Raw genomic sequence first — 15808 nt, 5'->3', positions numbered from 1 at the left:
TTATGTCTGTAAATAAGTGTTTGTTACAATGAGTGTGTATCAAGATCCATTGACTTTGGTGTTGTTAAGAACGCCCTAGCAAAGCAACAGTTAAGAGTTTAAATCAACATTTTTCTTTTAGGGTTTTACAACAGGTACATCAAAATAGGAGGGGGTGTTGATTGTAATAATTTCCTGGAACAAGTGGAACTTAAATGGACTCTTAGGATGCAAGCACACAAGCACCCAGGGTTGAATAGTCAAGTGAATATCAAGCCCATTTTAACTGGGCAGAAACTGAAGGTCTACAGACACAAGCAATAGATTTTATTGTTGATTATGATGTCATTTTGGTGCCAACTTTGTGTTTTTGATTGGTTTTAATGTATTTTAAATATATCATTGTTTTATAAGATTTTTATAAGGATCTGAAGAAGCAATTTGCGAAAGTGCTTGTCCTCTTTGTTCATTAAACATTTTATATAAGTGAAGATTCTACCGTGGTTGTCCAGTTGGTGTTGTTTTCTATGAAGTTTTGGCCTTATCTTCTGAACATTCAGTACGCATTGGTGATTCCTTTTCTTGTCACAGCAGAAGTAGCTGCTCTCGTGCCAAATGCCACTGTCTTTTCAGCATTAGATGCTAAAAGTTGGTTTTGGTAAACTTCACTGGATCATAAATCTTCATTGCTAACCACTGTCAGTACACCATTTGGCAGATACAAATTCTTGAGAATGCCATTTGGGATAAACTCTACCAGTGAAGTATTTCAACATGCGATGCAGCAATTTTTTTCTGGTTATCCCTGTGTTGTCATAGAAGATAAACATTGGTGTAGGGGGCAATAGTGAAGTTGAACATTACAGAAACCTCAAGGTAGCTCTAGACCGTGCTCGTGAAGAAATCCTCAGAAATGTAAAGTCAAACTGAATAAAGATCCTTATGTGGGTCACTTGTTTACTAGTTCTGGCTTACAACCAGATCTGTCGAAGCAAGCAGCAATTCTTGAGATACCAGTTCCAGAAAATGTCACATCTTTACAACATTTTGCTGGTATGGTCAACTATTTAGGAAAGTTCATCCAAGACCTGAATGACCTTTCAGAACGGTTACGAGAGCCGACATGCAAAAATTAAGCTGGTCCTGGTTGGAAGACCACCAAAAAGCATTTGACATTCTGAAACAGAAAATTGTCAGTCCACCACATTTGAGATATTATGATATTCACAAGCCTGTAACTCTTTCTTGCGATGCTTCAAAGTATGGTCTTGCTGCAGCACGTCTTCAAGTAGGCATACCAGCAGCCTATGCATCCAGAATTTTAACCTAAAGTGAAATGCAGTATGCAGAATTTGAAAAAGAGCTGGCAGTAGTGTTCACATGTTCAAAGTTCAATGATTATATTTATGGCAAACCTGTTCAAGAAGAGATTGATCACCAACCTGTAGTGACAATTCTGAAAAGCAAGTATATACAACCCCGGCATGCCTGCAACACATGATGTTAAAAATGCAGAAATACAATTTAAGTACTGCCTACACAACAGGCAAATTTCTATATCTCGCTGATGCTTTGTCAAGAGCACCCAGATAAACAAAACAGCATGACAATGAGAAAGCAGACTTTGAAGTCATGGAAGTCAAAATTTTTTTCTCATCACATCTTGATGAACTTAGAAATCATACAGCCTCAGAACCAATTCTCCAGAAGCTGAAATATTTTACCAGTAAAGGATGGCCAGCATGACAAACTTGTTTACACTAGATATACAGAAGTTTTTCTCTACAGAGATGATGGAAGATGGAATCATCATGAAAGGTCCTGAATTGGTAATTCCTTCAGTGTTACAACAGGAATATAAAATGGAATGATCAGCATTACTTAGTGTTAGTAGACATTCAAATTGGTTTGAAACTAACCTTCTTCCTTAATCTACTTAATCTGAGAAATATTTCTCAAAGTAATTTTGTCAAAAATATTTATGAAGAACCAAGATATTACATCATACAATCTGATGGAATGGATTTCAGAAGGAATCGAAGACACATTACCAGTCTACAAACCTACGCAGCACATTGCCTGTGCCAGAGACCATTTCTCAGGCGACTCTACACTTGTTCAAATTTCAAAGGACAGTGTACTTTTTTCAAGTAATCCTGATGTAATCCCGACAGTTCCAATTGTAAGAGAATATCCAGAGACTGTCCCTGTTGCTACACCCAGTCAAAGTTTCTGTGTGACCAGATCGGGTAGAATTTCCAGAACCATTTCGAAATACACGACTTGGGACTTGAATTCATTTGTTGCTAAATGCTGATGTGACGTCTAACTTGAAAAATATTTTGTTCTCCTACTGCATGTGAAACAAATCAAAGGAGGAGAATGTAGATCATTGTGTGTATTGTACACAGCCACTGTAGCTAGACAGCACGCACGTGCATATAAGTTACTGAGCATGTGCAAGATCAGTGCCACTTTGTATAGTCAGCCAGACTGAATGCAGACAAAAATGGAGATGCACTTGTGAATGTGTAAGAAGTAATGAGACAGTCAGTTAGCTTAAATGCATGTTCAAGTTACAGGTCCTGATGTGTTTATGTAGAAAAAATATGAACCCATTACAACGCTTTATCGTCTCTTTTGACTACATGAAACAAGCGACACCTATGTTTTGCACCGAACTGTTAAAGGAGCACGTATCCGATTCTACAAAGAACTGCCGTCAGTGTATGCATGGGACTAGAACTACTGTCCTTCTTATCCCCCACCAGCGTTTTAACAACTGTATTCAACAGTGAAACAGTGGTATTCACCCACCACCCGTCCAAAGCCCTGCAAAAAGGCAAGTGCAAAACGGTTACTTTGCCATCACCTGTAATTATTCTGTAATCGTAATGACATAACTGCTTAATGCACTGTATTACCTAATTTAGAGTGAAATGCACAATTATTGAAACAGACTGTACTTACCATCCTCTTAACAGTAGTATTAAGGGTGAAAGAGTAACAATTATAGTCAAAGAATAAAATAATGCAGAACTACCTATTGTCTGCTGCTCTACCTGACATGCGTCCCTGATAGTGGCTCAAAATTCTGCTCTGGCGATTCTGGGAGAAAATTTGGTAGACATTTAATAAATAATGACAACAAGAGTTACATACTTCTTTTACTCCAAAAAAAAATTTGCACGCTCTTATATCAACTTCTTAAGTTAATAATACTATTTTAAAACCGGCGAAATTGAAGTGTATTAACCCACCAGATGCGCAGTAGCAAACTCCATCTGTGACCATTTTGACTGCACCACCCACTGTTTGATTGAAATATGCCACCAAAACACTATGTAATATAGACCTACAAACAAATTAGCAAAATTATAAAGAAATTAAGTAATTATATGCTTATTGCAAAATACTTGTGTACGGACTCATTTGGGGTCTTAAAAAGTTCACGTTCCTTGAAATTCCTCAAAGTTCCACATTGAAAGTGTGTCACACATTCAATGTTAGGAATTATTTTAAGTGAAATCCACGGTAAATTGAAATGTAACCATCCTATGACCTTTCTAGTTGAAGTTGTTAGTAAGCCATTAGTATGTGTTCCACATTTTGCCCATTTGTTCCACATTATGAAGGCGAATGTTCCTCCTTTTGGCGAGGGAAGGTTGAGAGCTATGGCTCTTTCATTCTACTTTTACCAATATCTTTATTAGTTTAACCGCAGCGTTTCTTCCAGTGTCTCCTTTCATTCTACTGTTACCTGAATGTTTGGTTATTGGAACCGCAGTGTTCATGTCAGTGGCTTTTTCATTTCATTGCTAGCCGAAGGTTTCATTAGTGAGATGACAATATTTATGTCCGTGGCTCTGACTACGACGGAAAATAATAAAAAAATAAGTATGTCCTACGGTAGACGTTTGGAAAGAAAAAAACCTGTGTTGGGGGGATTTGAACCCAGGTTTTCCACGTTGCAGGTAAGGACTTGCCACCACTGTTCCAGAATCCAGTACAATAATATGGGTGGCACTTCCAGCTAGTTAGTATTATGCCATCCCATTGTGATATACGGTGGTAGTAAGAAACCATATTTCCTAGTTTGCAAGAATTCTCACAAGGGTTGCTAACCCTTAAATGCCCCCAATGTACCTGTATTTTCCTGTAGGGTTGGAAGTATTTTGACTGCGCTAATAACTGTAGAGGAGGGGGACTGCTCCGCCCTCCCGCAAGTCAATCACGGCGGGCACGCCCATTCCTGCGCGAACTCGATGGTGGGTTAATACACTTCAAATTCGCCTTAAAACCTGTCCCCGATTATTTCTGAAATGTGTCCCTGATTATGAAGATAAGAGATCAGAACTATGCTTTGACAATGAAACGCAAAATACCTGTCAAATATACGTCATTACAAGGAGCTCTTACTGTACAAATTATTTTTATATTTTCTATTTGATTGTGCTCACATTCTGGGATGAAGCTGAAATTGGTCCACATCAGTGCTCTAACCCAGTTAAACAGTACGTACGTATAAATAAACTTCCTCCGTACTAACTCGTTCCACATTAAAAGGGTCTTTCATACACTCGCATTCGTTACGTGACGATAAATAAGAGAAAAAAAATTGTTACTAAATTAGTGTGACTCGAAAAGTATGAGGTACGTTGAACAGGCTGCGAGCTTTTGATATTAACTAGTATTCATTTTTTAACATAGTAACAGAGCAGTGCTTAATATTTTTTGAGAAGGAAGGGTACTTTTATGAGATCAAGGAGGAATAAGACTGTGCGTTCAAAATCACACTGACGTGCTGTTGTGTCGGCAGTCTAAAAACACAAATAATCAGAAAGCCATCTAAGAAGTAGATTAAAAACAATACAGACATTTAATCATGCCCAGCGTCTACAGAACTGCCAAAGAGCTACCATAAGTCAGCATCATAGTATCTAAACAGTGTTATAGTCATCAGTACACCCTTAATAAAGTAGCCACTATATACCTCGAAGATCAAGCTGCCTATCCCGAACAGGATTTGTGTACTGCGCTGCCATTTCGATTAACTCCACCGTTAATTTAACCATTCTGCTTCACTGCAGTGGAAAGAAAAGTAAAATACTATTATCAACCTTCGTCCTTCTCTCTCAAGCGCTGTTAAAATATATCGAAACTGAAAAGTTAAAAAGACAACCTACTACCTCACGTTTCCAGAACCTAGCTAGAAACAACTTGAAACCACGTTTTGAATTACGTTCAAGACTATAGTATTTCCGGTTTTCATCAACCACATCAGTTTCCGGTGTTACATGAAAGATTGTACCTCTAACAAGTTCTTGTGAGCTCTTGAAGAATCGAGTTTTCCACAATGAGTATTATATTATTTTCAGATGTCATTTTTTTTTCTCGTCAGAAAGTGCATTTTCTTTTTCCAAATATAGCAGTGTTGTTTTTCTCCCGAAGTTGTTTGTCTCACGCCAGTATGATGCTTTCTAAAAAATCTTTCATTAATATTTCAATCTGTTCCTCTTTTAACTCCCTATCTTCGTACCTATCTATCACCTGCCTCTTAGAACACACCTTGCTTGCTATGTATGATCCAAACATTTCTAATTATAACATCCTACTCTCCTCCTTCCAACTCCTAAACACTCTTCTCATTTCTTACTCCCTCACCTTCTATGAAAACAAAAAGTTAATTGAATCTCAACTAACACTAAAACAAGCTACTCCTCACTTTGATTACACCCCACAACCACACAGCAATATAACTTCATCATCTTCCTACCTCATACCTCATTTCCATAGATCAACACATATCAAGTTTTTCTAAAACAAGAAACCTTTTTCAATATCTTCCAAACTTTCCAAATACTTACATAGTCACCAGCAGCTATTATTCCTTTATGGCGACATTCATCCTAATACAGGCCCAAACAACTACCACCATACTATCCCCTCAATCATCATCATCTTTCGGCTTTTCCCATTAGGGGTCACCACAGCGGATCATCTCTTTCCATTTCTTCCTATCCTCTGCATCTTGCTCTGTCACACCAACCGCCTGCATGTCCTCTCTCACCACGTCTATAAACCTTATCTTAGGCCTTCCTCTTCTCCTCTTACCTGGCAGCTTCATCCATAGCATCTTTTTCCCAATATACCCATCATCCCTCCTCAGCACATGTCCAAACCAACACAATCTCGTCTCTCTTGCTTTGTCTCCAAACTGTCCAACATGAGCTGACGCTCTAATATACTGATTCCTAATGCTATCCATCCTAGTCACACCAAGTGCAAATCTTAACATCTTTAACTCTGCCACATCCAGCTCTGACTCCTGCCTTTTTATCAATGCCACTGTCTCCAACCCATATAACATAGCTGGTCTCACTACCGTCTTGTAGACCTTCCCTTTCACTCTTACTGGTACCTACTATCCCCTCAATAAACCAAGCTAATTCTATAAATCCTACCACCAATCCAAATTCTCTCCAGATAGCCCACCTAAATATTCGCAGTCTGAATAATAAAATAACCCAACTAAATGCCCTTCTTGACCTATATTCCTTCAATATCTTATGCCTAACTGAAACCTGGCTAAAAGCAGAAACCAAGGATAATGACATATTACCACCAGGATATAACATCATTAGACTTGACCGTCACATCAAAAAGGGTGGAGGTGTAGCTATACTTTACAAAACTGAATTACTCGTTACCCTACTAGATACCAAACCACCCTCACAAAGTAATAGTGAAATCTTAATCACCAAACCACAAATTAATACAAATAAATCAATTTATATAATTTGCTGTTACATCCCCCCAGGTAACAATATTAATACCCTTGAAAACACACTGAGCTGGCTCTCAACCTCCTTCCCTCAGGAAACTATACTACTAGGAGACTTTAATATTGATTGGAATTGTTGTATTTCCCAAAAACCTACTTCTCACATAAACCTCTATGGCTTTAATCAAACTATTAAAGTCCTCACTCGAATAAACAAAACCAGCTCCAAACAGAGCATCCTGGACTGGATTCTAGTCAATAGCAACCCTATGACTTATATCACAGGCACACTACCTGATAATATCAGTGACCATCTAACCACTTTTATCATCAGAAAAAAGCCCTATCCTAACTTTAATTAAATACGCTGCTGGGTGGCAAACCATCATTATGAAAGTCCAATCAAGACAAAATATTTCAATGCATTAGTCAAAATCAAGTATAAGAAAACCAGAAGCACTCAACTCTCAAACTACTTCCTTGCACTGCAGTTCTAATTATAATATATTCAGCTTTATTAAAGTACCAAGCAACATGCTGAAAGTAGAAATCTATGTGATGCCCCACTTGTAAAAATGTTTCTTATCCAAAAACCTGCTGCCTGACGCTTCATGGGGAAAACATGATAAAAGTAAAATGAAAAGCAAACAAGAAACAAGCTCAAGATACATTGCTTAAGGATTACTGTACAGGTTATGGACCACACATGATTGGCATTCTGTTTAGTTTACGGGTAAAGCCTGTAGAGATGACTGGAAGTCTCCAACAAGTGTAATGAGCTTTTTAAAATAATGGAACATTATCTAGTCAAGTATTCTCTGCATGGCAACAACAGAAAGGCTTTCAATGTTGGCAATTCTTTAACAGTATGCTTATTAAATGGTCATTAAAGCATTGCTACTTAAACACAGAGCAACAGGCACTTTGAGTAATAAGCATAAATCAACAGTACAAAAATATGACAGAAACCAGACCATTCAGCAAAATCCAAGGTAGATACAACTACTCCTTGCCTTGCTTGGACACATCCAGAGTCACTACATGGGGGTGGGGTGCAACAAGCATGTCACAATTTGAAATCTCTCTGGCTGACTGTGATGGCCGAAATCTGGACAAAGCCATACACAGAAGTGGGACAAAGGCACAACAAGAAGGACAATTTTTAAATATTGCTCTAATAAACTTAGAAAGATAATAGAATAGGTCTTGCATTAGTATGAATTTTCTGAAGGGTATAAAATCTGAAACTCAAATGTCTGTCATTTTCTAACTTCAGTCTTTAGTGATTTGTCACTAATCAAAAAAAAACACAATTTGAAAAAAAAAAAAAAAAAAAAAAAAAAAAATATAAAGAAAAAGACACACACAGCTTCTACCTGTCAAAAGGACACTTTAATAATAGTACTGCTACCTTGAGCAGCTGACAAAATAAAAGAATCTACATGCATTTCAAGTAATCTATAACTTTGATTATTACAGTTATTTCTTAATTGTAAACCCCATGTTTTTTTCCAAAATTGCTATTTTTTGCGGAGGGATTATTAGGGAAATTGGGGACAGTTGAGAGGGGCTATGCCTAATTCTATAAAGCAATTTATTTGCATGTACCTCTCAACCTGTTAATGCAGTAAATCTGAACAAGTAAACAGTACTAAAATTGCTCTTGTATAAATTGAGACAGTTGATCTTACTTTAACATTTTTATGAAGGTTATGAAGTCTGAAACTTATTATTTAGTGACTTCTGGCAAATCATTTAGGAATTAAAACTACAAATTTTATGAACATCAAACCAAAAAAGAAGCAAAAATCTATTCATTCTTTGAAAATCTGGACAGTTGGGAGGTATAGTTCAGCTGGGCCTGTCTGAGTTGCTGCCCTTTTCCCCTGACAAAATAATGGTTGAACTGGACCTCTGCAGCCATTCCAATTAACCATTACTTGGCTATTTCATCCATTTACCATAAACACTAATGTGCATACTGCTTTACTTCAATGATTGGACTTCATTTGAAAGTTTTATTTTGTATTTACAGCACAAACATTAAGTAATCTGTTAAACAAAGCAATGCAGTCTCACAATGAAAACTTAGCATTAAAACTTTCAAAGAAAATACATTTTGCCAGTGGCAGATAAAGATTATTTTTTGGCTGTTTTTGAATCATGATACACCTTCCTCATTGTACTAAAATTATATTCCTTGTACAATACAGTACACTTGTTAGAGGGTGTTTTAAATTTGTTTTGAACATTTTTTCCAGTTGAGAACATTTATCATAAAAAAGTCTACTCAGACTTCCACAGTCCACCATTATTAGTAAATATACAACAGTCCACCATTATCAGTAAATATGCACAAATTTAAAATATTCATCTTATAAACTTAGAAAATTTGCTAGAAAAAAGGTTGTGCTACTATGTATTCTGAAGAACATGAAGTTTGAATTCAAAAATGCCGGTCAATTCTACTGCGGACAGAACAAAAATTTTCAGCAGAGGGATTAATACTGCAGACGTCTTTTGTAAAATGGCTGGGCATCAGAGCAAATCCACACAAACACAGGCAGGAGATGCAGACTCCACACAGAAGCCACCGACAGAACAAAAATTTTCAGCAGAGGGATTAAAACTGCACCACGTCTTTTGTAAAAATGGCAGGGCAATGCAGACTCACACAAGAAGCCCCCCCAACCAAGAATCAACAGAAGCCACCCCAACCAAGAATCAAACCAGAAAACCTATAGCCATTCAGAAACCTGAAGTCTGAAATTCAAATGCCTGTCAATTTCGGACAGAACAAAAAAACAATTTTCAGCGAGAGATGCAATGCAGACTACACATCATTGTCTTTCGGCAGGCACCAGAGCAATCCACACAAACACACACAGGAGATGCAGACTCCAAACAGAAGCCACCCCAACCAAGAATCAAACCAGAAAACCTGAGGCAACAATACTACCAGGCCACATCAATTACACTGCAAGGGAACAAACATTTCAGAAACCTGAAGTCTGAAAATTCAAATGCCACCAATTTTACTGCCGGACAGAAAAACCAATTTTCAGCAGGGATTACAACTGCAGACACGTCTTTGTAAAATGGCAGGGCACCAGAGCAATCCACACAAACACATGGAGGAGATGCAGACCACACAGAAAAGAATCAAACCAGAAAACCTATAGCTGAATTAAACGTCAAAACCCTTAAGTCTGAAATTCAAATGCCTATCAATTTTATTTAAAATCAGGACAGTCTGACTTGGAACAAATAAAACAAATTTTCAGCAGAGGCCCAGGAAGAAATAGCAAACCCACACAAACCTGGGAACAGGTACAGACCCCAAGAACCCAAAGGAAAATCAAACACCAAGAACCTGCAGCTGTGGCTGTGAGAGGCAACAATGCTACTACTACACCATCATAATCAAGCATTGCAACATTTACAAACCACAGATATTATGAGGAACAGATCAGATCGAATATGAGGTAAAAATCATTTTCACACACACACACACACACACACAGTAAAGCACAAGCACCATACACAAGAAAGAAAAATAAACATTGTAAATTACCTTACCTGAATGAATACATCCAGAGTTAACGTGCGTCCGCATACATCCTTCCCCTCTGCCAATACTGAAGACCCGAGATCCACATGATGTTTGAGGGGGCTGCAGTCCGGCAGCCCTATGCCACGAGCCGCCCCTGGCCCTATCTTCAATAATACATAATTCAGAACTACCAGGAACAAAACCAATTTCAACCAAACTAACTTCCAATTAGAACTCAAAGCTTGTAATTGGTCTCCCCTAAAATACTTACCTCTTGATGAGGCAGTTTTATACTTTAACAACAAATTCCTTCATATTCTCAACCACCATGCCCCCACTAGATTAATTAAAACCAAAGCAAAGCCTGTTCCTTGGCTAACCAAAGAGACCAAACAAAAAATGTTACTTAGAAATAGAACTTGGGACAAATGGCATAGTAATAAAAACCCTTCTGACCACCAAACCTTTAAACAACTTAGAAATGAAACAAAGAAACTAATATTCCTTGATAAAAAAAAATATTATTGGAAATTCCAACACACACAACGCCAAAACCCTCAGAAATTCAGGGCAGGTATCAACAAACTACTACATCCAGGTAATTCTAAAACACCTACTCCTTCTAACCTCACTCAGAATACACCTAACCAAATTGCTGATACTTTCAACAAATTTTTCTCAGACACTGTTACTTCCCTAGCTTCAACCTTATCTCCTCAGTCCACACAAGCACCTTACTCCCTTAACAAAAATCCCCCCTCTTTCAAACTGCAACCAGTCTCAACAGATCTCATCTATACCCTACTAACGAAACTTAAACCTTGTACCCCCTCCGCTGACCTCCTCCCAGCTGAGTACCTACAAATTACAGCCAAAGTACTTGCCTTTCCTGTCTCCATTTTAATTAAAAGAACCATAACTGAAGGCTTTATCCCAACCCTCTGGAAAGTCTCTCATATCATTCCACTTTATAAGGGTGGTAACGCTAATGAGCTCTCCAACCTCCATCCCATAGCCTTACTTTCTCCATTAGCTAAAATCATGGAAAGATGTGTACATCGGCAATTACTTGACCATCTTCTCCAAAACAACCTCCTAGCAGACTGCCAACACAGTTTTAGACCTTATCACAGGCACTACTACTGCACTGTTGTCATTCACTGACCATATTAATAAAAATCGGAATAACAACTTGCTGTCCTCAGCTCTATTCTTAGACCTCTCTAAGGCCTTTGATATGGTCAACCATACTCTCTTACTAAACATCCTTAAATATTTTGCTTTGGACACTCAGGCTATCCAGTGGTTTAATTCCTACTTAGAAAATAGACAGCAAGCAGTTCTTTGGGAAAATCACATATCATCTCTTCTTCCCATCAAAATAGGAGTGTCACAAGGCTCAATACTGGGACCTCTCCTCTTTTCTATTTTTATTAACAACCTAAATAAGTCCCTTCCTCAATCCTTCTGTATTCAATATGCCGATGACTCAACACTGATATGTTCAGCATCCTCCCCAGTTGAGCTTCAGACTACTACATAAAAAGTCTTCACAGCAGCCAAAAACTGGTTCTATCAATATTGCCTCTTACTGAATCCCAAAAAGACTAAATTATTACTTTTCACACCTTGACAGAAGTCATCTTCTTTTACCTTCAATATTATTTCTAACAATGGCACAATAATATCCCCTGACTCTATTACCAAACTTCTAGGTGTTACAATAGACCACAATCTCAACTTTGATTCTCATATTAACTTAACCATCAAGTCAGTCAATAGAAAACTTGTATCTCTCTATAGGCTTAAACCCTTCCTTACTGCCTCAGCCAGAAGTACTATCACACAAACACACCTACTCTCTACCCTGCTTTATGCCTCATCAATTTTTACAAACTTATCTAAATCTAATTTCAATAAACTAGCAACATCATATAACAATATAGCCAGATTGGCGACAGGAGCCCCTTTTTGCACCCATCATTGCTCTAATCTTAAACAACTAGGCTGGCTGGAATTACAAAATCAAATACGACTACAGCAACTAACTATCACCCACAAAATCTTCTATCAGCCTTCTAATATCACAATACTTAGTACCCTTATTACTCCTTATAAAAACCTCTCTTTCTTGCACTCTGCCACCAAGCTACTAGCTGCCTCCTATAAATCCAACAACAAAGCTGGAGACTATTTATTCTCCAACTGTACTGGACCTATCTGGAACAAGCTTCCAAGCAAACTTACTGCAATTACTTCTTTACCCACTTTCAAGAAGCATCTAAAAACTTTGCTTAATTCCCAATGGCTCTGTCCTTGTACTAACCCTGACTAAACTTTTTATTCCCTCTACCTTTTCTTAGTCATTCAAATCTTTACTAGGTTTCTACAGTACTATTGTTTTTCTACTCTCTATTTATCAATTCCACTGAACAACAAAAAAAAACAGCAATCTTTGTTTTCACCTATTGTATTTTCTTGGTTATGCTTATGAAACAGTTTATGTACTACTTTTCCATTTGTAAAATATTTATTTTTTGTATAAAAAGTGTTGTTCTATATTACTGTCTTTTTGTGGAGCTTTTCTCCCCGGGCCTCTACTGAACATGGACATGTATCCAGCTAGACTAGCCCAGTCAACAAATGTAAAATAAATAAATAAATAATTTCTTTGTGTATTTGCCATTATCTGTGATATTATGTAAGCTACTAAGATTATTATCTCTCGACTCTCTTTAATTTTAGGGCCATCTCTTATGTTGAACAAGAAACTGAATTTTGTTCAGTTGTTCCTAAAAAAACTAGTTTTTTTTTAAAAGTACAGATTGTGAATTACAACTCTCTCTCTGTATGTGTATATATATATATATATATATATATATATATATATATATATATATATATATATATATATTGCTGCATATATGTGTATGTGTGCATATTTTTTCTCTCGCTCTCTAATCAGCGCCGGTGATGTGTAGGAGTAGTAATTTGTATTTTTCTGTTATTTTGAAAACTGTGGAAGTTAAATGGATGGCTTTGTATTAGAACATTACCCCACTGCAGTTTTCGTGCAGGAATGGGGGCCTACATGATTGGCATGGCTGAGTGACAAGCCATGCAGATTATACAGCGTCACGGCAAATACTTGTAACACAAGCTTTATGCTTTTGTATGTTATCTTTAAATACAGTTACCACAGCTTTTAGTATACAATATATAAAACAGAGATTAAATAAAGTTATCCTTATTTTCTACATTTATAAGTGCACTGTCGAAACCACCGCATGTCTTGGGTGTCTGACTTGCTTTGTCACTTTGTACTTACCCTACAATACAGTAATGTGGTTAAGACTAAGAAGCGGGTCAGAAGGGCAGTATATACGCAGTACCCGCAAGTTCCCGTTTTGCACTCCGGACCCATAACCCGTGGACCCCTCCTGCACCCCCCAGCTTTCTTTAAACATTTTTCTGGAGATAAAGCAACAAGTAATATTCTGAGGCAGTGGGACAATAAATGCAATAAAAAAGACATCCCAGAAAGGTCGCCACCCGCACCTTTAGAGAATAGGAATTTTAAGTCTGTGTAATAGTTTTTGTACGTGCCACATACTATGTGTTTGCACCCCTCCACTTTAAAGAATTGTAATTCTTAGCATAATACTATAATGTTTGTCTTTTCGGCTTTTCCCAGTTAGGGGTTGCCACAGTGGAACTCCAGTCCGCTAATGATTGGCAGTCGATTTTTATGGTGCCGAGTTGCCTGCCCGATGCCCAACCTTCAGCGAAGGCACGCCCATTCACGCATGTCTTTCGGAGGCCACTCGACCGCGGGGAGGACATGCAGACTCCACACAGAAGGCACTCCAGCCGAGAACCGAACAGGAGAACCTCTTGCTGTGAGGTGGTTACATATGGGGTAATGTTCTAATACAAAACCAAAAGGACATGGAACATGCTTTATACTGCATGGAATCGCAAAGAAGACTGTAACATACACTCCTATCCAGACCAGCGATTTAACCTGCAAGACAACGACTAGCCCAGTATGCATATTTCCTGATAAAATCTAAGTGTAGGCTGCTCGCACACCACCGAGCCAGACCCCTGCAGTACTTCCTTACCCTACTGTACCCAGCAAAACAACTATCACTTATGTTTTTTATATATATATATATATATATATATATATATATATATATATATATATATATATATATTCTTCACTAAACCTATTCTGAAACCTCCATGCACCTCTTGCCCAGTAGCAAACATTTGTTCTCTTCTACTCACATCCTCTCCCTCTGTTGTTCCCAGTTTTCCCAGCTGGTTCACAGCAGTAGCCATTATTGCAACCCTGGTACTTCCTGCCTATACTTACACTCTCACTGATTGTTTTTATCTGTGCTGTTCTGCTTCCCGTGATTTCTCTGGTTCAACCCGCTCAGTTCATCCTCGCTGTGTTCGGGCTCACTCCGCTCCCATACTCTCATTCCCACCCACCCCCAGGCTCCTCACCTTTATACCTAACAAGCCACTCCCCACAGCCTCACTGTCACGCTAACTTCATAACTAACAAGCCACTTGCCTACTCACTCTCTTCCATCTATAGCTTACCCTCTATCTCACTATAATCTCATCTATAGTCACACTCATTCCCCTCACTCATACAATAACCATATTCTGCAATCTGTCTAAACCAACCCCCCCCAACCCAGCCTCCCTACTCCAAATACACTATCCATAAACAAAACAGTACCTAAATCCTGGTACCATACATATTTACGTTTCCCAGCCACCGAATGCCACCTATTCATAAGCTCCTCAGGGGTGTGCATTTCATTTGCTCAGGGTGGTGTTTCTGCCCAGCTTTGCTGTCAGTGCTACTCTTGCTGGTTGCCACTCATGAGCTGTCCTGCTGTCATGTACAGGGGTGACTGTTACTTGCCATCTAAGCTTATCATTTGTATTGCACATGGGTCTGTAGTACACTTATGTCAAGCATCTATATCACTTTTGTTTTGCCATTGCGTAACTAACTACATTTTACTTCTCTAGGGCCTGTTCTGCTAGCCAGTGTAACACAAACTATTCATTATTGCATTTGCTTTTGTTTTTCTTTTTTGTCTTTATTGCTGTCATTTTCTATATTTCATTTGTCTTTTTCTTTGTTTCTTTTCATTTACATTCAGATATTATGCACTGTAGACTGGCACATAGTACACAACACATGCTTTATTGGTGCTTATTTGCTTTACTTGATAATCAGTGTAATAAAGTGTCATACATTTATTGGCGTTTATAGTCTGTCACATACTTATTTATTAATTGTAGCTCAATGCTTGGCTTGCTTTCATGAATGCTTATATATTCTACCTTTTACTGTCTAAGAAAATGCATAAATACATTTTGTAGTTTTGTTTTTTCTACCAAACTAAAGCTTAAATGGGTCCTTTGGGAATAGTCCAGCAGTCTATTAAACAAATAAAATA

General features: G+C 37.9%; 1 protein-coding gene across 2 annotated transcripts in view; it reads right to left on the bottom strand.

The window, feature by feature from the left end:
• SNRPA1 (small nuclear ribonucleoprotein polypeptide A') overlaps positions 1–5268 on the bottom strand; it is a 229422-nt gene extending 224154 nt beyond the window's left edge. Inside the window, exons 1-2 of one of the 2 annotated variants that reach the window (XM_044078681.1) lie at positions 5169–5268; positions 4973–5063 (exon numbers count right to left, since the gene is read on the bottom strand). In XM_044078681.1, coding sequence (XP_043934616.1) covers positions 4973–5054 — 82 coding nt within the window. In that variant the 5' untranslated portion in view covers positions 5055–5063; positions 5169–5268. The other variant, XM_044078682.1, reaches the window with a different exon arrangement.
• Positions 5269–15808: the final 10540 nt, after the last annotated feature.

This window comes from Protopterus annectens, chromosome 7.part1 (genome assembly GCF_019279795.1).
Source record: "Protopterus annectens isolate FY-2018-M chromosome 7.part1, PAN1.0, whole genome shotgun sequence".
Taxonomy (NCBI): domain Eukaryota; kingdom Metazoa; phylum Chordata; order Ceratodontiformes; family Protopteridae; genus Protopterus; species Protopterus annectens.
This window is presented reverse-complemented; position numbering and strand designations above follow the sequence as displayed.